General features: G+C 37.9%; 1 protein-coding gene across 7 annotated transcripts; it reads right to left on the bottom strand.

The window, feature by feature from the left end:
• Positions 1-4949: 4949 nt before the first annotated feature.
• TMEM106B (transmembrane protein 106B) lies at positions 4950-23144 on the bottom strand. Of its 7 annotated transcripts, none has more exons than XR_015797839.1 (9): positions 22851-23144; positions 14899-15108; positions 12985-13048; positions 12129-12288; positions 11873-12013; positions 11277-11326; positions 10392-10445; positions 8072-8422; positions 4950-7757 (listed from the first exon to the last, which is right to left on the bottom strand). XR_015797839.1 is itself a non-coding variant. In XM_007439973.4 (9 exons), the coding sequence occupies exons 3-9, from the start codon at positions 15104-15106 to the stop codon at positions 8284-8286; spliced, it is 816 nt and encodes a 271-aa protein (XP_007440035.1). In that variant the 5' UTR covers positions 15107-15111; positions 17824-17887; positions 22851-22987; the 3' UTR covers positions 4950-8283. The 7 variants fall into 7 exon arrangements, 6 of the variants coding, with proteins under 6 accessions (XP_007440035.1, XP_007440036.1, XP_025030032.1 ...); XM_007439973.4 differs by adding an exon at positions 17824-17887 and having other exon boundaries at positions 4950-8422; positions 14899-15111; positions 22851-22987; XM_007439974.4 differs by adding an exon at positions 17824-17887 and having other exon boundaries at positions 4950-8422; positions 22851-22987.
• Between the last annotated feature and the right edge of the window lie 1458 nt (positions 23145-24602).

Below are 24602 nucleotides of genomic sequence, written 5' to 3'. Positions count from 1 at the left end.
CTTCTACTGTCTCTGAGTCCCTCTCTCATTAACTTCTACCTTCCCTAGCATAATTTATATACAATATTGATATAATCTGTAAGATTTAAAGCAAATGTAAATAGTTTGTATTCATTTTTGCTTGTCTAAAAACTGAGAATTTATTTTCACCGAAATGAGGGAGAGCAGATGGCCCTTTTAATACGCACTTCAGAAAACTAATTTTCTCTACTTTCCAAGGGGAATAAAGTTATCAACTATCACCAGTATAAATCATTCTTTTCATAAGAATGTTTTAATCTTTATGTTCAATTATTCAAAATTCTATTAAAATTATCTTAATTTTATCTTCCCTCTTATATTTTAGTGACTATATATCTTATTCAGAACACACATTAGACTTCATTATGAAGGCCTTCAGTTTTGCAAAATGGCTTGATTCATTCCATAATTTTAATAAATTATGGCAAAGAAAGATCAAAGATTTCATAAGCAAGAAAAAGCTTAGAGCACAGCATCCCCCCCCCCCATATTTGGGGATAGGAAGAAAGAAAGAATCCATAACTGTAAAATAAAAGCTCTTTAATAAGAAAGTGGTTATTCCAACCTAGGTATTAAGAATGCATACAGAACATCTTTGTCTTTGCAAGTGTCACAAGCTGAATCCAGGCTTAATCATATTTATGGGTTGATTCAAAGGGTCTGTTCTAAAAATAGGTCTGGCTCCAGTGCATGACTAATTAATTGAAAATGGAATGCAGCATATCCTTAAAACCTGGTGCATATTAGGTAACTGGACTGATTTATATGACCAGCCATCTCACTAATGCAACTCTGGGCAGCTAACAAGAATTCAAATGCAATATAAATACAATGTATATTAAAAAAAAAAATACTCTACCCAACCAACCAACCGAAAGTAGCTCCCAAAAAGACCATCCACCAATAGTGTGGGCTTGATTGATCCCCTGGCCCCCATGCCTATGAAAACAGCCAGGTCTTCAAGGCTTTCTGAAAGGTGAGCAGTCGGGGCCAGCTAAATCTTGGGTGGCATGGTGATTCAGTGGGTTAGTCCTGCTATGGAAAAGGTTTGTGGGTCCTGCTAGATAACAATCCCTAATAGTTGGGACCCAGAGCATACCCCTTCTGCACAATCTAATGGTATGCTAGAAACAATGGGAGTAAGCAATGCCCATCCTGTAAGGGAGACTAAGAAACCAATACCATATACTGTAGATAAGGACTATATTATTGCAAGTTATAGTAATAGAATCTTGCAAATCTGAATGTGCTTCCCCCTCCCTGACTTTACCTTTGTGTAAACTAGGGAGGGGCTCGTCTGAGATATTTTCTTAAATTACTTTCTTGGTCCAGGCTCAAGCTTCACTTATCTGACTGTTGCCTTGCTAGTGGTTCTCTTCCTCCTGTCCTTCAAGGAAATTCCATATGTCCTCTTCAGGTGGTTCCCTCAAATATCCTGCCCCCATGCCACTTAGTACTTTATAGGTAATAACCAGCACCTTGAAATTGCACCTGGAAATGCTTTAATCTCATAATAAGGGTGGACTTAAGTTAGCACTGGCGGGAATAGAAAGCTGCAGCTACCCACAGAGATTGACTTGACTTGGGAACAAGATACTGGAGTAGATTCAGGGGTGTCTGTGGGTTGTAGTATAAAAAAAAGTCAAGATGATGATGACAGTGCTATGGAAGCTCCCCCTGTTTTTTACAAATTGATCTAGCAAGGATCTTTCATTTTTAATGGGAGTAAAGTTTAACTCATTTAGTCTGGATCCTATTTACCACACTGCAAGTTTCATTTCTTGAGCAATGTTAGTTTCTCTACATTAGTCACATTTCTTTATAAACACAGCCTTCAGTATTTTCAGTTAGCCAGTACAATACACATCAAGTTGTAGTATAGAATGGGCTGCTGAATTCCAAAGTACAGAACAGTTGTCCAGAGCAGTTCAAGTTTGAATCTGGTTTCAAGAATCTGGATTCATAGCAAAGAAAGGAGACTAAAGGGGTTCAGTTGTGAAGTGAACCCAACATGAGTAGGTTTTCAGGATGGCTGTTACCTCCTTCCTTGCTTTCCTTAGGGACCCTTCCTACAGGATAGTTGGTGCTAACAGCCCTACTGGGGATGGCCTGGGGAGGTCCACCTGAGTATACTTGGACAGGTTGTTGTCTAACTGGGTAACTCCATAAATGTATCTCTCTCAGACTCTTTCATATTGGCCAATTTTTCTAGCAGGTTTAATATACAATTTGTTCTACACCAGCAGATAAGACTTTATTTTGAAGAAAGGAGTCTCTGGAGAAGGCTCTAATGCTGGGAAAGATGGAAGGAAATAGAAGAGGATGACCAGCAGCAAGGTGGATGGATTCAACTGCAGTAGTGATGAGTACACTATTGGAAGAGCTGAAGGACTAGGTTAGGGACAGATCATCATGGAGAAAATCTATCTATGTGGTTGCTAAGAGTTGACAACAACTTGATGGCATGTAATCAATCAGTTGAAGAGGAGGAGTAGTAATGTATCATATGCTTATATCCAAACACATCACAGATGTAGAATAAAATAACAACATACCATCAATTCTAACTTAAAATAAGAGGTCTTTAAAGTCTTCCTTGAGTGGGCTTAGTTCCCAATGACTACTGAGAGACATTCATACAATTTTCTCAACATTGTTATAAAAGCGCTTTGCCATTTCCTTCTCCTACGATGGCTTGGGGTTTTGTTTTGGGCTTTTTTACTTCCAAGTTTAGTCTACAGCCTCAGGATTTCCTTGTGATCTCCCATCCAAATACTAACCAGGTCAAACTAAGCTTAGTTGTCTAAGATCTGCAAAGGATAGCTAGATGCCACCACATGCTGTAATTGGGATTTGGCAAGGAATGCTTGTATAAAATTGTGCACGTACACAATTCAGAACACGTTATTACATGTGTTGTGCATAAATCTAGTCACAATTTTAAAAGCAAAACAAGAACTGACATATGCCAGAAAGTTTTTCACTTTTTTCACATGATACTCCTTTATTCGCCCTTATGGTTTCAGAAATGAATAATTTATTTTTGTAGCACTGAACAAAAAATAAAATTCCCAAATATTGTCTTTGCAGGCTTCTAGTAAAGTCCACATCACCCATATGTATGCAAATCACATGGCACCATCTTTTAAGTAATCAACAATGCACATTACTTAAGAGTAATTTTTTCTGTATATTAAAAAAAATGTGTAGCACCTGCTTTTAAAAAGAGCACCAGGGAACCTGAATTGTTTGTAATTTTTTTTAACGTAGTTTAGGCTACATGATTTAAATAAAATGATTAAAACTAATTCCTTTTAAACTTTATTTAAGAGTAGCGCAATATTTTCATAAAGGCTAAATATTAATACTCAATAATGAAGCCTAGCCTCAATTAATGCCACTACTGAAGGATGCAAAACTCTTATTAAAACGTTGAAACCCTATTTGGACAGAATCTTTGCCAAAATGTAATAGCGCTTATAGAACAGAACAGTTTAAGAACCAACTGTGGTATAACTGCTGAACTAGGAGTGGGTTAAAATCCACCCTCAGATATAATCACTCAGTGACTTTGCTGGTTAGTCTTTCAGTCTAACCTATTTCGTAAGGTTGTTGTTTGCAAGAAAAAACTGGAGGGAATGCCAAGTACATTCTCTTAAGCTCCTGGAAGGCAGAATATAAATCTTACAAACACATGAATTCTAATGCATATGGCTCTGCTGAAAACTCAAACTACATCATGCAATTTCCAACAATAAAACCTGCCTTTTCGAATTAAAGCCATCTTCTTGTCTCTGCACTGTCTATACAATTTACACCTCTGCAAAGCCTCCCAAGTGGTAGTCAGTAAGGGAAAAGCTGTATTCCAGAGTTTGGAAAAGCCTCCTAAAATGGGTTTCATCAGATAAAAGCAAAGAAACTTGTATTTCATGTGGACATTTTTCCCATAGCACATCATTTTTAAAAGGGCCATTTGGAAAGATTTAGAATACATTCTAACAGTATGCTCTGTCCATTTGAATACAGAGATGTCAGAATTCTGATTCAGTCATGTCAACCTTCAACCCCTATAAGAGTGTGGTGGTAGCTATGATGTAAAAACATGTTGTGATGCAATGTATAAAAACAAGTTACCTCTGATGTTTTACTAGTCTAATCAATTCATCTGGTGGGAGATTTTTAGAGTGGTTCTAAAGAGGCCAAGAGAATATAGCATAATGTATAATTCACGAGTGCATAAAATATATTCATTTATGCTCTAAATAGGAAACTTTCTGTCTTATAGAACTATCTGCATAACTGTATTGCACTCCACCACTGGGTGCTTCTACAGCCTTCAAAGAAACAAATGTTCATTTCTGATGAAATTGACTCCAGTCCTAAAGCACATGTATAAAAAAGCTTTTAAAATGAAGAATAAAACTCAAAGATAAATCAAAAGCCTTTTCAGGTATCAGTATGCTTATCCATGATCTAAGTCATCTTCCATTAATGATGCAGTGTTTTTCTCTAAATCCCATTTCCTATTATACACAAAGCAAGGTTTGATTTACTAAATAGGATCTTAATCTATGACTTGCTCTTGGGTGTTACAGGGATGAAGGTTTAAAGAGCTCAAATTTGCAAGGCAGTGTGAGGAAAAGAGAGGAAAGAGAGATTTGCTTTTAATTTTCAGCTCAGTTAAAAAAACATATTGTAGCTTATTCATCTTACAACATTAAAACCTGAGTAAACTACACTGCCCATATTTCAAACAGAAACAAGTAGGGAAAGATATGAATCAACAACCCTTTAAAAGTACAAACTAATTTTCAACATTAATTTCATTCTGGAAAAGTTTGCTAGAAAAAAGGTACAGATTATTAATGAGTTTCAGCAATACCATTTTAGCCATTTTGGAGTCTCTAAAGTCATGTCAAAAACTGACACAGCATAAAGACATTTTATTTTTCATGCTTCCAAACACTGCACACAGAATCTGCCACACACTGTTACAGAAACAAGTACAATTCTCATATTACAAAAATAGTTACCACCTTTTAGCATTTCCATACATGAATTATATACATTTTTATTCAATGAGCACTAGTGGTTAATTAATGGATTTTTTTTAAAAAAATGAAGTCAAATAAGTTAATTTGTTTTTATGTCAAAATCTTTATGTTCTAATAAAAATTGTAGGGCTGTCCCAATCCTCATCAGCTAAGCAGATGATAGAACAATAATTGTCACAAATTGTAATGCATATCTAGAATTCTAACTTCATAAATGCATTTCTACTCCATAGGAGGCAGGGAGGATTATGGTAACATTTTATATCTAAAGATAACAACTTTAGAACCAAGGCATTCAAGATACACATAAGATGACAATAAATAACGTTATTTTCTTCAGAAAAGGATTTTTAATATGCGAATTTTATAATCATAACTACTTTAGCTGTTTTCTCCAAGTATATTATTTAACACAGTCACCAATTGCACTTCCATCAAGGAAAAGGTAAGAGAGCCTGACAGTTTTCTAGCTCAGATATGAAGATAAATCATGGCTCAGTACAACCTCGTTCAACCTCAGTGCCTCCAGATGCATGAACTTTATCTCCTAGGGTTTCTCAACAGCATGGCTGTTGCTGAGAATTCTGGGAATTGAAGTCTACAGATCTGGAGAGCACCTGGGTTGGGAAAGACTGGTTTACTGTTGTGGGGAAGGAGTTATAGAAAGCCTCAGCTTTGCCATATCCTTGTATGTAAAAAGTTAAAATTGTTTTTGATTCTGAGTGAGGTGAAGTTATACAATACACCCCAACTTAGGAAACTGACTTTAATTTTTAACACTGATATTTTCAAATAAATAGGATCTCATCATATTTTTTCTCCTGAACTGTATTGTATAGTTACACCTGAACCACATCATTCCAAATTGCGTAGCCTTTACAATGTTATTTAATTGGCAATTCATATGAATTTAATCAAAGCATATATGCCTGAATAATTTACCACAATTACAGAATACAGCAATGTGTATACCATACACATGTAATTCATGTAAGTTTCAAAATATAGAACAAAGGTATTTTATAAGTAACAAGAAATCCAAGAGCTATTCTGAAAATTTCATTTTATGAAATAAGTATCTAACTAGTAGGTATCATTAAATGGTGCAAACATTTCAAGTGGATTTCAATTACTCCACAGTTGTATTTGCTGGCTGTAAGGTATTAATTGGGCACCTAATTTGTACCAGTAGCATTAATTTTGCACTTCCGGCACACATTTAAATGTTATCACAAGGCAGTTCTTGGACTGCTGTTTTAAAAAATCAGATTTTATTTAAAGTGCTGTGTCTCTGTTACTTGAAATCTTCTAGTACACATTCTGTAACAGTTATAAGAGAAGTTCACTCAAACTGGATTTGGATATAATGTATTTCCTCAGTCACTGTCAGGAAACAAGTGGGTTATCTTGGTTTATTTTAGCTCATTTTCCATTCTACCAAAAATATGATGTGTTAAACTGTGAGACTATTTCCAAGTAATGCCATCAAAAATTTTGACTGAGTTGAAGATTTGTAAAAACACATTGACAACATAGTTTCTGCACCAATCATTTTTAATCAGACAAATCTTATGTTTCTTTGAATGACTCTGGTCTATTAAAATGATGCAAAGGACTTGTTTAAAAAAAAAAAATCACTTGCTACTATCTGCCCACCCTCATCTTTTCTCCTAAATGTTTCTAACTGTTGTGGCTTTCAAAATATATTAGAAAGTCCAATGAAACCTTTAATGTAGTGATATGTAGATGATCTTGAAGTTACATGTATCAACTTCTGACATTTTATACTTATTTGTGTAATTTAAAAATTCTGCTTTCTGTGTTAGTCTCAGAATGGTAGAGATGGTGGGTGAGAATTCAAGAATCAAATGAGTGGAAAAATACCTGTTCATTGTTAATATGCTTTTTCCTTCAAAACAGTTTAATAACTTTTGCTGTTGTCCATTACAAAAGAGTCAATAATCTGTAACAATAAGAGCACTGATTAGTGAGGTCATTTTAAAATTCAAACCCTTAGCTTATATTTATCTCATACTAGTGCAAAGCTAGTCTTATGATTTCAGTAAACCTATTCATGGATGAGTTGTTGCAAGAAGCAAAAATATTAAAAATGATTATAATGAGACATTTCCAATTAACATTTGCTAAATGGGCTTCAAAATTATTATGTCACAGAATATCACATCAAACACAGGCGATATGCCAGTTAGCAAAAATACATAATAGAAAAATCTTATCAATCAGATTTAAACCCATACAAGATTCTTTTCAGCACCATAGCTCTTATCAGTTATTATTCTCACACAAAACATGTCAGCCGGGGTACAAGCTTGGCTACTTTAACTTTGTATTTTCAAGGACTATTTATATGTTTAAATGAGAAGCGCACATGATGTAAGCCAAAAAAGGGACCATCCAGTGTATGTTAAGCATTTATATTGATATGAAAGGTAACAAAATGCATTAAAATGCTTTTCATAGAGTCAGCCTTTGAAACGTATGAACTGATTCAGTTGTTTTTAATAATTAGAGATTATTTTAATGCATTACATTTTTTTTCTCTTCAACTCAGCAGCACACATCAAATGTGTCTAAATCAAGTGCTATTCATCTTCAATCTCCTCCAAGTTTTCAAGCAAATTGTTGGACCTTGTGAAAAGTGGCCTGTAATAAACACTCCACCTGTAAAAGAATTTTCAACAAACAAAATTCCAACACAGTAAACATTGATCTGTCCTAAGGTTATTAAAACAAGCACGTGTCATCTAATGTTACAATGAGGCCCAAATTATTTATGTACAACAAATATTTAGACTCCAACTAAAACAATCGAGTTCTGAAATTACTGTATCATTAGCCTACTTAGAACAAAAAACATGTGTTGGGAGAGTAACATATCCATGTTCTCATATAGGCAAATACAAAGTTAATGTGTTTAAGATGGTTTTCTCTTTCTTTCTGCCACCCCCAGTTTAACTGACTGACACAATACTTACACATTTAGAGTGGAAAGGTAGAAGTTATTAAGTGTGGATATATGCAGTTTGTCCTTTTTTTATGTCATAAAATAAGGAAACCTTCAGACCCGCTACTTTATGTACATCCACCTCTAAGCAGTATCATATATAATCAAAAGTTCAACTTGGATGAGCAGTGAAAAACCAAGAGTCATGTCTTTTTCCTTATACAGATTCAATTTCTGCTTCTTTTACTGAAGAGGCTGAAGCACGTTTAGATACTCAGTTTGTCCCAGCTGGTAAGTTGTGTTTCCACCACAGTCTACATACTGGTATCTTTCCTGAGATATTTGTTCCGAGTGGCCAAAGTAGGAAGTGGTTACAGTCACTCTTTAAAACAAAATAGGGAGGGAGAGATGGATACATATATTATGTATGAGTAAAGATTTAAGAGGAACTTCCTATACTTTTAAAGGTCCATAGTATGTTAACTGTAAACTTTAAATATTTTACAGGTAGTCCTTAAGTTATGGCCGTTCGTTCAATCCTCAAACTTCCAGCCACTGCAGCACCCCCACAGTCATATGAACAAAATCTGGGTGCATGGCAACCAGCTTGCACTTACGACCAGTTGCAGCATCCCGCAGTCACATAATTACCATTTGCACCCTTCCCTGCCGGCTTCCCCCAGGCAAAGTCAATGGGAAGCCCACAAGTTGCTGGGGCAAGTCTCTCCCCCGCCCCGGCCTTTCTTCACTTGCACACACCATGCCCTCCTTCCTCTCTTCGCTTGCACACACCCTGTGCCTTCTTTCCCCGGCCTCCCTGTGCTCACACACTCATATGCACGCACCCTGCACCCTCTTTCTATGGTCTCCCTGCGATCCCACACACACCACACCCTCTTTCCCCGGCCTCCCTGCAATCACACACACACATACCCCACACCCTCTTTCCTTGGCCTTCCTGCAATCACATACATGAATGCATGTACCCTGTACCCTCTTTCCACAGCCTCCCTGCAATCGCATGGATGTGTGCTCTTTCCCTGGCCTTCCTGAGATTGCACACATGCACCCACGCCCTCTTTCCCTGGCTTCCCTGTGATTACATGTACCCCATGCCCTCATTCCCTGGCCTTTCTGAGCTTGCAGTCCACCAAACACCCCCTCCCTTGACTCTCACACAGCCTGTGCCGGGCCTCCCCCACCCCCCTCCACTCCTTACCTGGGACTCCCTTCGCTTCCTGCTTAATGACCCACACACCTTGGGACTGCCTGGATTGCCACTAAGCAATCTGGTTATGCAACATCGCGCTTTACAACCACTTCACTTAACAGCAGCAATCCGGATCCCAACTGCAGTTATAACTCAAGGACTACCTTTACTCACAAAAAATTAAAAGAACAGCTAATACCATGTACAAACATAAGCTGACATTAACTATATTCTGAACTACATTCTATAACCTCAGTACTGTGAACTATTTTTGATAAACAGAGCAAGACTGAATAAACTAGTCTGCTTAATGATCTGGGGGGAAATTGAATTATATGCAACAGAAGTTTAGGAATGTTAGCAGATAAGAAAGACTAGAGAAGCATTTCTATTTCTTCTTTTCTGGAGCTCCAAAATGCAGCCATATTTGCTTAATCTCAATTAGATAAACAGATGAAATAATTTGGAGTAACAGTTAATTCGAGGGGGTTGCAGTGTTAGTACCTAATTCAAAGCTTCTATAAATTCACTGGGTGACATTCAGCCTGTCATTAATCCTTCAGCCTAACCTACTTCACAGTTGTTTCATGTATAACGCAACTCAAGTGTGCAGACACAACAGGAACAGTTCAGCAGCTGTGTGAACCATTAATACATGTGGCTGCTTTAATGATTCAGAGAGAGATGCTTTGTTCTCATTCCCAGATGTTGTGAACCATCTTGTTTGAGTATTTTATAAGCCCTAAATCCCAAAAACACATCTATAATGCATGGGTTTTTTCCTAGCACTGAGTTGCTACCAATTTCATCAAGAGAGAAAAAAAAATTCTTCAGTTTATGTAGATGTCTTTGGCTAGTCCTCAACTGCATTTAGCACATTTGATATTATCTGATAGGTGAAGAAAACATTATTAAAATGTGATAGGATTTCAAAATGTTATAGCCATTTAACTTTCTTCTTATTACTGGTTCAAGGGAGTTATGCAAAGACCCTTATATGTAGATCTGATTGCTCTTCATGTAAACAGGACAAGAAAGGAAATCTTAATGAAATGCTAAACTCTGAAAGAAATACCGTATAGTAAAGCAATTGTTTTGGAAGTTAATTTTCCCCATAAATGAAAATATTGTACATACTTACTGCATCATGACTACTATGTTATGCACTTTGATAGAAATTAAAGTACAGAAATCACTGTAAGAAAGACACTAGTGTTAGTGTACACTATATAAATTACATCAGAAACTAAGTTTTCCTTTTCCCAATTTCAAATGAACTTTCTTAAAATGAAATATTAAAAAGAATATTAATGGGCAACAATTGGAATGGGATATGTACCCAAACCCTCCCTTTTCATCCCTTATATCAAATAACAATGATAATGATGATGATGCAACAATAAGATTACAATTACAGCTGTGCTAAAATGCTGGAATACCCCATTTTTTCTTTGGGCAGATGTCATTCATGTCACAGGAGTCCCACAATACCCCCCTCCAAACAAAGAAAAAGTGAGAAACATATTAAAAGACTTGCTCTCTGTGCTATGTCAACCCCAATCTTTCAAATAAATAAAGCACTTCAATGCAGAGGTAGCAGCCAGATCTGGAATCCTTTAGGGCTATATAGTCGTCCCCAGTTTAAGAATGAGTTCCGTTCCCAAGGTCTGTGCTCAAGTCAAATTTGTATGTAAGCCAGAACAGTATTATTGTATAATATTGTATAAGTAGTATTGTGCAGTGAATTCTAACCATTGTGTATTTAACTCGAATCACTGTGTATTTAACTCAACTTTTGCTACAATAGGCTCTGTTCTTAACTATGAGTCGTCTGTACCCTGGGCATTCTTAATCCGAGGACTACCTGTATAGCATGAAGGAGGATAAGAAAGTAGCATTTAGGGGAAACCTAAATATTGCTGCAAAGCCTGTGTTTCAGGCTACTGGAATCCTCTTGTTCAAAAAGGAGGTATTTGGCTGTGAAATTCTCATCTTGTATCCCTATAAATTGAAATAGAATACTCACTACATGTAACTCATTTCATCTTGTATTACTGTAGGTACCATATAATCAATCTGAAAAGGAAAAAGAAAACAAGAACAGCAACAGTCAGGATAACTATCTAGAAAACTGATATCAAATACAGGTAGTCCTCACTTAATGACCACTCATTCAGCGACCATTCAAACTTGCAATGGCACTGAATGAGTGGGATTTACGACTAGTCCTCAAAGTTCCAACCGTCAGTGTACCCACGGTCACGTGATTGTGATCTGGGTGCTCAGCACCTGGCTCATGATTACGATGTTGCAGTGTCCCACAGCCACGTGGTTGCCATTTGCCACCTTGTTTGCCAGCTTCCTACAAGCAAAATCAATGGGGAAGCTGGCAGGAGGTTGCAAATGGCGACCATGTCGCATCCTTGCTTAATGACCTGTGGTGATTCGCTTAACAATGGCAACCAGGAAGTGCTGGAATTGCTGTTGCTAAGCAACACAGTCACGTGACATTGCACTTTACGACCACATTGCTTAGCAACAGAAATTCTGGTTCCAATTGCTATCGTTAACTGAGGACTACCTGTAATAGTGATATGCTATGTGACTCCCAGTAATTCTTACCTGTTTCATATCCAACGGTCCAATGTGGGTATTATTGTTCAGCCGTGCCTTTCCAATCACAGTCTTGGCAAACTGTACCTGGGCTGTAATGTTTTCAACTTCAACAGAATAATAATTGTTATTTGTTATGTTCAATGTATTCTGCAGAAAAGATAATTCAGGATTCTAGATTAAATGATGCTTAACACAACCTTAAATATCCATATAAACTGTCAACCACTGAAGGAAGTGAAAAGGTTTTCAGCAAAGATCTTACCGTAATATTTAAATATATTATGCGCCTCTGTGCTTCATAACTGACATATACCGATTTGACTCCAATGTATTGTACATCAATAGATCGAGGAAATAAGAAAAATACTGCCAGCCCAGAAAGCAGTAAGCATACGATTACAGAAGCAGTCACATAAAGCTTTCTGCAGAGAAAAGAGATGCTCCTTTAAAGTCTCTGTGCCATTTTTATACATTTTTTCACTGTATGGATTTTTACTTTACCTGACAACTTCTTGGACATGCTCCAACCACTAGCTATTTCCAGTGCCCATTCTAAAGTTAATCACTATTTTGAAATCTGCCTGCAGACACACATACGTGTGCATGCAGGCATTCATTCATCATTCTGCCTGATCTCTGGGGAATTAGGACTGCTAACAACAAAGCAAAGTTCCCAAGGTCTGAAGCAATAAGTGGGCACAACCAGTATTAACATAGTGCATCTTTTCCCTAGAGCCCCTGGGATATTCCCAGCAACCTCCTGGCTTTTTATAGTCGGACAATTAAGCCATGGATATGAATTAACAAAAGTGGAAACATTTCCATGAAACACTAGAATGTTGTCACCCATGGTAACCCTCCCACCTCAAACTTACTCAATGAAACATGGCAAAGCTCCAAACCTAATAGCACTTCCTGTTAATAATAAGCAACAGCAACTCTTGCAATGCAGCCCAACCTGTTTTGTAGGAGGTTATGTTAACAGAAGAACAATTTCCAAGGCTAAACAGCAAGCAGAAAAGTATTAAATTAAACCTTTTGATAGTACATTTGTTTAGTCAAAACCTAACTAAAGGAATTCAGCAATACCACATGCAGTCATGGCTATTGTAACTTACGTTCTTCTTGGCCTCAGTCTCTGATCACTGTATGGAATCAGGGCCACAAGCTGATTTTCCTGTCCTGGAATAGAAGGTAATTCTTCAGCATCCTGTTATTTCTACACCCAATTGATGCTGTTATAAAGCCAGTAAAATATGCCACATGCTATGCTGATGAAGCTGAAATTTTTGTAACATGCAAGCTCTGCATAACATATATATCTATCATAGACTAAATTCAAGAACCATGTTGTTCAGGTACAATAAATTATCAAGAGGCAGATTTTTTTTAAACTGACACATAAAATATTCTTTCAGGGGAAATAGTTTTTTTTTATAAGTTTGTGTTGTCTTTTCAGCTGTGACATCATACCTCCTAAATCATCGACTTGCAAAAGTTTGCTCAATAGCTTCACCCTCTTTTCAGCACCAAGTAAAATAGTTTTGATGATCATTGAAAGTTTCTGTTTTAATCAGTGTGTATTATAATGAGGTTAGCACACCTCAGTACAAGTTGATCTTGCTTAATGATTGCCCTGTTTAGCAACCATACAAAGATATGACAGCACTGAAAAAGTAACTTTATGACCAGTCCTTGCACTTACGACCATTGCAGTGTCCCGTGGTCACGTGATTGCCATTTGCATGCTTCACAGACGGCTTCCAACAAGCAAAGTCAATGGAGAAGCCAGCAGTAAAACTGCAAGTTGCAGTCACATGATGTCTTGCTTAACTACTGTGTTGCTTAGTGACTGAGTTGCCAATCCCAATTGTGGTCATTAAGCGAGGACTACCTGTATTTCATTTAATAAATGAAATAAAGTCTATTCCAGCAGACTCAGATAAAGGGGTGTATTTTGTTAAGAATAACAATACTTTAAAATAATAAAGAGGCATATTAGCTGTGTTTTGATACACTATTAAACCATGTCTTCAAACAGAAGTTAGTCATCTGCTCTAGAGGATCCTGCACTAAGGACAAGGTTGGATTAGATGACTTCCAAAAGGTACCTCCAACTTTATGATTCTATGTGTTGAGGAAGCCAAAATCTCCATAACAGAAAAACTGTGCTTAATGCTGTTTTGTTCATTCCTTCATCTCTGAAATGCTACAAAACACTTTGTAGCAACTAGGACTGTTCACACACCATATGATCTTATCTTGCCACTGGCCAGCTGCTAAAACAGAGTACAAAATAGAAACACTCTTTTTCTCAGAGATTCTAGGCTATTCTCCCCAAGCCCATAAGCCATATACCAAACTTTATAAAACAAAAACATATCATGGTTTGAAATGGCTGCATTCACACAGCATACTACAGTTGTTTGCTTTTGGCTTTGTCTGCTGAGTAAACATAAAAAAAATATTTTAGCTGCTTCTGTCTTCTAACCTGTATACCTAAATGGGTCTCATAACTGGCACAAAACAATACTGAGTTCAAACTAAGCAAAATATGTTGAAGGCAACCCTGAATGTACATGATAATTTCTAAATCTGTTCTGTTTGCTGGCATAGTATAATTAGCTGGCTAAGAACATTTTTTATACAGAAATAAACCAAATTCAGGTTCTGAGGTCAATCAAGTTGTGCTCAGTTAAAAGTAATAATGAAATTGAATTTTCTGGGATATTTGCATTTTCTAAATAGTTATATTTTCTGGAATTTTTATAATTAATATGACTGTATAACTTGTGATTTTATGTTGTTTGTAGTATAGAATATAAAATAAAAAGGAGAAAACAAATCTAAGGAAATGAAACTGTAAATTTTACACCAATATTCTCATATACAAAGACAGGTCAGCTTAAAGAAAACAATATAAACACACATTCTCTAAGAGGGTAAGTCTCTAAGAGGTTAAGACTTGCAGATGAAAGCAAAATATATTTAACTGTAGTTATCAGAGATATTATTTCTGGATTTACACATACCACGTGGGATTCTCCCAGTGCCCTGACAAGTGGGACATGTGACACTATCTCTTCCTGTAAATTCAACATATGGAAACTGTGACACATCTCCGTTTTTTCCTTCTTCATTATGAGCTTCTGACTGGATTAATCCATTTTTCATGTTATCAGAGGATGAAATACCATCTTCTTTCGAAGCAGGCAAAGGCATGGAAAGAGATTTCCCCATGTCTGCTGACAGAAAAAAAGTTTAAAAAGCAAACCTTAGACTCTAAATCCTTTTATTGTGGCAGGATTTATTTTGAGAGCTATTAATAGAATATTTTGACAATTCTTGCAGAAAGAGAACTTCCACTGAGCTGAAAACAAGTTAAGAAGACCCTTGTTTGTGAAATGGCAACAGGTTGTGACCTCAGAATCTAATCAAGTCAATTTATAAATAAGCACATTTTCTGTGATGTATAATTATTCTAACTATTACAGGCATGTCATTGTAATAATGAGCACTGTTCTTAATGAAAAAAAATACAAGTTTTCTATAAGCTGTTATCATTTCAAGAATTCTTCTCATTTATTGATTCATGTAATAGGAATTGTGTACAATTTTAATGATGACATGCAGAACTTTAGTGATGGAAATAGTATAGATACCTTTGTTTTCCTTTTGCATTGAAGATGTTACATTGAGTGAGCCTATTGTTTCAATTAAATTCCTGGAGGAAAAGTACCATATTTTCACTGCTGCAAATATTCTCGCATAGACCACAGTAGCCTGGTTCACATAACATACTAAGGTACAATGCGGTTTTGGTGGGGTTAGGTATAGGATATTGGCTGCATTCACCCAACACATAAACCAAAATCAATGAAACCATATTATGATGTAGCATGTTGTATGAATTCAATCATAGTGATGCTATTCAAATATCTGTTCCCCCATAGATCATCCAGGCAATCAGAGATAAAAAGCAATATACCTATGTGGATACTGAGTTGTAAATACTTTAGTAGCAATGCCCACAGAATAAACAATCTTTAAATACTTTAGTACATAGGCTGCCAATATTTTTATGATGGGGCTCTTGTGCCTTTAACAGGAAATGATGGGCAGAAATCTTCATATGAAACCTCACTTACATACTGATGCAAGCACAAGCTTTCACATGTCAAGACACAGATATTACACAACAACAAGATGTTATCAGTGTACCAGTGAAATGATGTGGGATGAAATCATACTGTTTTTCTGAACCAAATGGGCTATTATTTTGCTGGCAATTTACTTTCAGGGTACTGATTAAATACCTTGGGGGTGATATTTAAAGGTGACTTATTCAGAGGTAGCAATCAGCTTTATCATACAGATAAACATTTAGACAGATAATTTATATGTAAAAAATAAACATTTTAAATAAATATTTATTCAAATACTCCTGGGCCTTCAAATTGTAAAACTATGCCATGGTAAAGAACACACCAGTATCAAAAGTAGTTTGCTTGACTATATTTGCTTCTATATATTCAAACTACATGTGTTTTATAACATTAAATGGCTACAACAAGAACAACCACTAATTATATGACTTTAAAGTACAACAGAGGCTGAGTCCTAGGCACACACTTAAGAAAATAATATTAATTTACAGTGGATCTCCAAATAAGAACACTTAAATTTCATCTGCACCTCTTCAGTATTTCTCATTAGTATTTAAAAGAGAGTATAACAGAATACAGAAGCCACCACAGCTGTACACAGAAATACAACTCTGTAACAGGGCCTAACTATGTTTTCAGAGTTAATGGTGTCTCAAACTAATTACTGTAGTCACAGGACTTCCAATAATGAATTTCCCATTCTCAGGTTCCAGAAAAATATTCTGAATCAACTCTGAGCAGAGAGAGTATCAAGCACTTCATTTTTAGGCAACTGGGATTTCTTCCCCTAGCTCTACTAAGAAAAATAGTTTATGTTTGGAAAATACTTCACTAAATTAAAAAGTGATTATCAGTATTTGGCTATCTTCTCCCCAGAAACAAAAACAACATTGATAACTGTACACTTCCCTGCATTCTGCAACAGTAATGTAGTAAATATCAAGGTAACAAGAAAAAAATCACTACACAATTCCCAAATCCTCTACAGGGGCAGACAGACATGTTTAATTCTTTGAAATATAAATACGGGTAGCCCTTACTTACCATTCATTTAGCAACTGTTCAAAGTTACAACAGTGCTAAAAAAGTGACTTACATGATCGTGATCCAGGTGCTTGACAACCAGCTCACACTTATGATGGTTGCAGCATCCCGGGGTCATGTGATCGCCATTTGCAACCTTCCCAGCCAGCTTCCGGCAAGCAAAATAAATGGGGAACCACTTGGTTCACTTAACGACCACGTGATTTGCTTAACAGCCACACAATTCACTTAAGGACCACTGCAAAAAAGGTTGCAAAATCAGGTCTGGTCATGTGATGATTCACTTAATGACCGCATTGCTTAGTGACCTAAACTCCAGTCCCAATTGTGGTCGTTAAGCAAGGACTACCTGTATTAGCATTAAGAGACTTCGTACTTCGTACAGACCCTAAATGCGAGCATCTCTTCAGCTGGAAAAAGCTCACTCAAAGTTACTTGTAAGGAATGAAAAATGATACAAATAAATGCCAGTCTGCTGTGAAACTGCACTTGAGAAAGAACTGAGAAGGAATGAAAGAATTATGACATGGCAAGTCTAGCATTTATTACTTACAATAACCTGAAGTTTTGTCTTTTTTTCAGTACGTTTTTTCCTCTAAGACAATCTAGTGGCATCTCAGAAAGTGAGTAATACATTCATGGCATAAGATGGATGTTAGCCCACAAAATTGTATGCTTCAAATCTTCATTATTTACATCCTGCCTTTCCTCCTCTGCTCAGGTCCCTTCTTACCCAGAATTTCTCACCTATATCTAGTGGCCTCAAGATTCTGCAAGTGGCTGCTGTCTTCTACAGATCTGTGTGCTCCACCTAATGAAGACAAAGAGAGAAATAAAAAAAAATACTAAAGAATCTGTACAAGGCTGAAACAGCTTGCTTGCTTTAGTCATTTATTTATGAAGTATATACATCACCTGAATACTACATCTACATTTATCCCTGTATCTCCTAATACTGGAGGGGTTAAACAACAAAAAATTTGGCCAAAGTCCTGCGACTTCGGTTGGTTTTTCTTTCTCATGTAGGATGAATGTACAAAGGTAAGCAATTCATTGCTGAATATTTCTCCCTCAAGAATAGGTGGCTTAGGCTAGAGGAGAGCTGGTGTGGAAGAAGGTATGGAAACATGCTCCCCATTGCGAGAACTTCTCATAGACTCCCTTGGATATATTCTCAGCTTCAGTGCAATGAGCCACCCTCACCTACAACAGGTAGGAAACAAGTTTCCTGAAGGGGAAGGGAGGTTAAAGAGTTTTAAAAAAAAAGAACTACAAAACACCTTTTGAAAAATTGTACATGAGAGCCAGTTTGGTGCTAATGGTTAAGGCTGAAAACCAGAAGACTGTGAATTCTAGTCCCACCTTAGGCGTGAAGTCAGCTGGGTGACTTTGAGCCAGTCACTTTCTGTCAGCCCAACCCACTGCACAGGGTTGTTGTTGTGGGGAAAAAGGATGCAGGAGCATTATATATGTCACCTTGAGTTGTACAAAATACAGTTGGGGTATAAATCTAATAACAAATAAATATCTTCTGTGAGTACAACTGAAATGGCTTCATTTGAGTTGTACTGTAGTGGAGAATGTTGAGGGGAAAGTAGGTTGGACTTTTATTCCTAGTACTGTAGACTGAAACTCACAGCATGCTCTAGACTTCCCGCTCAGTTCAGGGTCCCCTTGTTCATACACTGTGCTGTCCAAAAATAAGACCATAACCTGTCTTTCTCTACCGACATCAGTTGCTTTGGAGCAACAGTAGAAAAACAATGGAAAATGAGGTGTAGCCAAAAGCATGGGTCTGTAACTCCCCAAATTCCCAAGTCAGTATAGCCTTCCAATGGGATTTGGGGTAAAATAAAAGCAGGCTGAGTTCTGAATGTGGGCCTTACTAGCACACCTATTTTACCCTGACCTGCTGTTGGGAGAATCCCAGGTACTACAGGTAGTCCTCACTTAATGACCATTCATTTAACAATGGTTCAAAGTTATGACGACCTCAGAAAAAGTGCTTTACATGTACTCGCACTTACGACCGTTGCAAACTGTTGCACCACTCCACACAGTCACAATTGTGATTTGTGACCTTTTCATAAGGGTTGTTAAGCAAATCTTGTGGTCATTAAGTGAATAATGTGGTCATTAAGCGAATTCTGGCAAAAAATGTCCCTTGGGGAAGCTGGATTCTCCTAAAGACCATGGTGATTTGCTTAACAACCATGGTGATTCACTTGACCATCATAAAATGGTTATAAAATTGAGTCCAGTCACATGGTGACTAATTTAATGATCACCCCACTTAATGACCAATTTTCCAGTCCCTATTACGGTAGTTAAGTGAGGACTACGTGTATATTAAAGATCTCTATTGGCATCATGGACCTGGCTATGGAACCCTTTGGTCAAGGATTGAGAATTCTAGATAGAAGTATGCTGCTGCATGCTTGTGTATATACAGCTTCAGACAGGATACTGGTTTACCTTATCTCAAAAGATAACCATATCATAATGTTGTGAGATTAGACAGCATAATCCTATGCATCACAGTGACTCTGTCAGGCCTAGCCCAAGGAACTCCAAGAGACCATGTAAATTCAGTCCAGGAATGTTTATTAGCTACCACCTCTAGCAAGAATCTTCCCAGACTGAAACCCCAGCTCCCAAGTAATGCCAGCCACAACATTGTGAATTCCTCAGGGAGGTGCCAGTCTCATCCTCTTATATTTCCCACGCGCCTCAGGAGATGAAAGAAAATGTTTTTCTCTCTGAGCCTGGCCTTCATAATTCCATTCCATCACAGACTCAAACCTATGTCCCTCTGAACTAAGTGCATATAAGGTTGGAGTTTATAGAGCAAATATTCATATCTATTATGGCCTATACCATGGTACTCTCCCATATTTTCACCAGGCCTATTTCAAATTATACCAGTATCAATTACCACCTATGTAACAGTTTGGTTTTACAAAATAAGTAGCTTAAAGTCCCATGCACACTAAATCTAGCAGAACTTTCTTCTGAGTAAACATGGAAAGAATTAGTCTGTACTTCACATTCTATGGATCTATTTTAACAGTAAATTTGCCTGTCTAGTGGCCGTTCACAGGAGAATAAAATAAAACATTCAAGGAGTTCTACAGGCAAGTTAATTTTTTTAAGGACACTACAGAAGGAACGGTTATGTCAGGCTAAGACATAATTTCTTTAACTATATTTTACTAAATAAACTACTGTCATCATTTGGTTCACACTCTGTGCCAAGCTTTGGTTCACTTAACCATTTGCCATAAACCATGATGAACAAACCACTATAGTTGGGTTCACACAACATTGTCAACAAAAAACAAACAAATCACTTTATGGCATAACAAGGTGTGAACCCAGAAAACTGCTAGATTTGCACAACATGCTAATCAAAACCAAACTAACCACATTACAGTTGACTGTGATGTCTAAGCCCCTATCACTGAAGACTGATAAGGAAGCTTTTTATGCTCTAGAAGTCTCAGAACATTGTAGCCAACTGCATACTAATTAGAAAAAAGGGAAAAGAAGAATAGGACAGATGGCAACATTAGTCTTATACTAAAAGTCTACTTCAAATCAAGGTCAACTTCATGGACACATACATGTAGTTTTGTTCACAACAATATAGAATTGGTTTGCCATTGCCTTCTTCCAAGATGCTTTCTGACTTTCCAGTCTAGTCTACAGCCCTGATATTTCCTAGATGGGGCTCATCTCAGTACTGAGCATGCTGAACACTACTTTGCTTCCAAACTGAAGCAAGATTTGGATTTGGAGATCTAAACAGCTCTCACCCTGATGATGCTAAGGAAGCTACTGAAGACCTGGCTATTCTCCCAGGCCTTGGGATAGGTTGATGATAGAATCCCTGTTGAATGGGATTTTGTTTATATGTCCGTCTTAAGGCTGCTTATGATTTTACTTTTCTTTTTTGAGATTGTTCTCAATTTTTAAATTGTAAGCTGCCCAGAATCATCAGAACTGGGTGGCCTCCAACTGCTAATCTAATCTAATCTAATCTAATCTAATCTAATCTAATCTAATCTAATCTACACTAAACTAAACTAAACTAAACTAAACTAAACTAAACTAAACTAAACTAAACGTTGTTATCATGCTGCCACCTGCTGAAGCTCAGCCTTAGAACATCATCTTTAAATGAAGATTAAGTTTGTGGAATGACCCTAATTCCCAATATTCACCCAGACTACAGGTTTCAAACAACCTACATTATCTATGCACTGGGGAATTGTGTGTGTGTGTATGTGTGTATGGGTGGTGGTGGTGATATGTATTATCCAGTCATCACATAACCCATCTTCCCTTTATAATTGAGGAGGCAGGATGACAATTCTGGTATTGGAGGAGCTCTTTTTCCTTCCTGAACCCTTTTCTCTTTTCACCCATCAACTACCAGGAAAAAATGATTGTCCATATTGATGTTTGGAGTAACTAAGTGCAGCTAAAGTAAAGAGGTTCAGAACTAAGTGAACAGGAAACAATTATCACCTGCTACCTTGTGATGGTGAGGGCAATTTTTCAATTCTTCTGTTTCCCCCCCCCCTCCAGGGGAGCTAACACTGGCTCACAGAAACAAGGGAAGTACAGTGAAGTGATCACCTCTGAATGAAAGGTCATTTCAAAACATGCCTTAACTATAAAAAGAACAGAGAAGTTAATACAGGATTTAAAACAATAAAAATCAAGATCATATTTGGAACAAACAAGGGGACACAAAGGCCTCAGAGTAATTGAGGAAGCCAAATGATAAGAGCCTCCCCCCCCCCAGTCTACTTAGGTAGATGACTCTTGACAGAATAATCTTCCTAACTACATATTTTAAGTAGTGAAAGGCAATAATGCCATAATCACTACAACTCCACTATAGTTCCATCCATCCAAACTGCAAACCTAGCACTCCCCAGTGGTCTGTAATAATTATGGAATAATTTTAGGTTTAGGGAATCATCCCCAGTAGAAAAGAGAGAAGGAAGGAAGGCAGGCTGTATGAATGGTGAACTCCTATCCCAAAGCCTACTGGAGGCCAGCAGGTGTCTAAATAAAATGGTAACTAAAATTAGATCTGTATAGTTTTTAGTCTTAAAAACTCCCCACTGAATTAAGACTTTTCCTTGGTACAAAAATCTTCAGACGACAACCCCTCTTTAAGGCCTAAAGCCGAGTAAGCAATTTGCATTGCAAGTAAACAATGCAAGATGGGACTCCTGGAGAGGAAACTCAAGGAACGGGAGCCGAGGAATCAAACACAAGAGGCCATTTCCAAAGCCAAGCCAGGGCCTGAAGAATTAAATTATCTTAGGGGGAAAATGGCAGTTGATGTCGCCTTCGACGCCTCTTCTCGTCAACCAACACAGCGATCATTTCCACGATGAGTCAGAAGTCACTCTTCTGGCATTCACTGGGGATTATCCTTAAGGGTGCTTTGCCACGCAAGCCCAAAGCGCCGGGATGTTTTAGACTTTCCACACCAGCACACAGCCATTTTATTTGTATTAAATGCCAAACCGACTGGCTTCACAATCACCAACAAACCGTATTTACCCGGGCCGCAATTTCCCCCCGTACGTACTTCAACTGGGAATCCTCCCGATGTCGCACAGCTCTTTCCCCAGTCGCCACCATGGCGCGCGCGCCTGTGCGTTGGCACCCAATTCCCTCCCCCACCAGAACACCAGACCAGGCGCGTGATACCGGCTTGAGCCCCACGTCGCTGAAGCAAACCAAGCCCTTACCAGCAGCGCGACAAAGCCACACGCTTCCAACGTATTTCCAAGCGTCCAAGGTTGTTTTTGCGCCGTACCTATCCCTGGCTCGGCTCACAAACGGCTCCCCATCAAGTTTCACGGCCAGATAGGACCGAGCATGCGCCGTGGTAGATTTTGAAGCCCTGCACCTTTTTGCCCTTACTTGGGGTCCTTTCTTCTTGCAGACGGACGTGAAACAAACGTAAATAAAAAGAGAAGGGGCGGAATGGTCCTGGGTTCGGGCATTTGCTATTTTACACCGAAGCACGATTAACGCTGGCGGAGAGAAAAGTTGCAAGGTATGGTGAAGCGTAGGCGACAAAAGTGCGGTGATGAAAAATAGGTTCGGCGATGGATAACAGGGAGCATGCTCAGATTCTCCCTTTGAAGTTGGCTGTTGCTTCGCCGGTGGTAACAAACAATTGCTCCAAAAGACAAGACAGCATAAAAGGAGAAGGACGCTCGGTCGTCGTCGTTCTATTTTTACGCACGTTTCTGACGGCGCGATCAAGCACATCCGATTTCTTGCTCGTGCACAAAATATTACTTATTCAGCAATATGCTAAGCGTCAGCAAGTTTGTGAAATACAAAAATCTTCCCAGAGTGTGAAACAAACCTCAACATTCCGATTTCAATTACTTTTGGCTGGAAACCCAGGTTTTCTGCGACCAACATTCTTTTCATCATTTCCAGTTCTATACAACTTTTACTAAGTTTCCATGACCCTCGAAGCTAATTCTAGCTTCTTAACATCTGATTTGAACATATTTTTAGGATCTTTCCTCATGTCCATCTAACTGTTGGCAGAAGGGACTTCCGCTCTTCTCAGTACAGTTCAGAGAAAGTGATATGGATGTCTCTAACCTACCGTCTTGATCCCCATTGGCCAGAAAAGACCCATGGAAACTATGGAGTTGGCAAAGGATCACCAAGAGAAATGCTCAGCTAATCACATAGCAGGCAGTGACAGACAATAATATAGGGCGGGGCTAACCTCTTGGCTTCTTCTTAGTTACTACTTGTCAGACCTGCAGGGTAGACCAGACAAGGAAACTGACCCCATGGAGTCAGGGGGAGCCAGTCTCAGTCTCTGTCTAATACTTGCCTGCCCCCTTGGACATAATGCATGCTTCTTCTGCATCTCATGTCTTAGCAGCTTCTGGAAACCTTCTCCAAAGTCATTTGGAGTAGTTTCCCATGCTATTTCTCTCTCTTTGGTCAACTGTCCGCTGTGAGGACTGAGGCCAGGTGTGTCTGCAGGAAGAGTAAAAAAAGTCAAGATTACAGTCACAACTGTGTAACCAAAGCCCCTTTTTACTGTATGTGCATTGTGGGGTATGCTTTGATCTCACCATCATGACTGCCATTTTGACCCTTCCTACGAATGTCCTGAATGAACTATGCACACAGAGATTAGCTGAAATTTGGGGAAGAAGTGGCACTGTCTTAAAGATTAAATTATTTCCCTCCCCTTTTTGTTTTGCTGTTTCTAGGTAGAACAAGACAGTCTGGTTCCAGACACTCAGACTTGACTTGGTATTCAGTAAAATAAAAAATAGCATTTATATGCATTTTTGAGTACTAAAAATACTTTTACATTTCAGGAATCATGGTAAAAATACGGTAAATTAGGTCAGTTGGGCAGTGAGGTTAAGTGATATCTGCTGGTTGCTGAATTCATGTAGATACTGTACTACAGTGGTACCTCTACATACAAATGCCCCTACATACGAAAATTT

This window comes from Python bivittatus, unplaced genomic scaffold (assembly GCF_059951505.1).
Source record: "Python bivittatus isolate LINGU-HERP-01145 unplaced genomic scaffold, Pbiv_v1 ctg000610_np1212, whole genome shotgun sequence".
Classification (NCBI taxonomy): domain Eukaryota; kingdom Metazoa; phylum Chordata; class Lepidosauria; order Squamata; family Pythonidae; genus Python; species Python bivittatus.
This window is presented reverse-complemented; position numbering and strand designations above follow the sequence as displayed.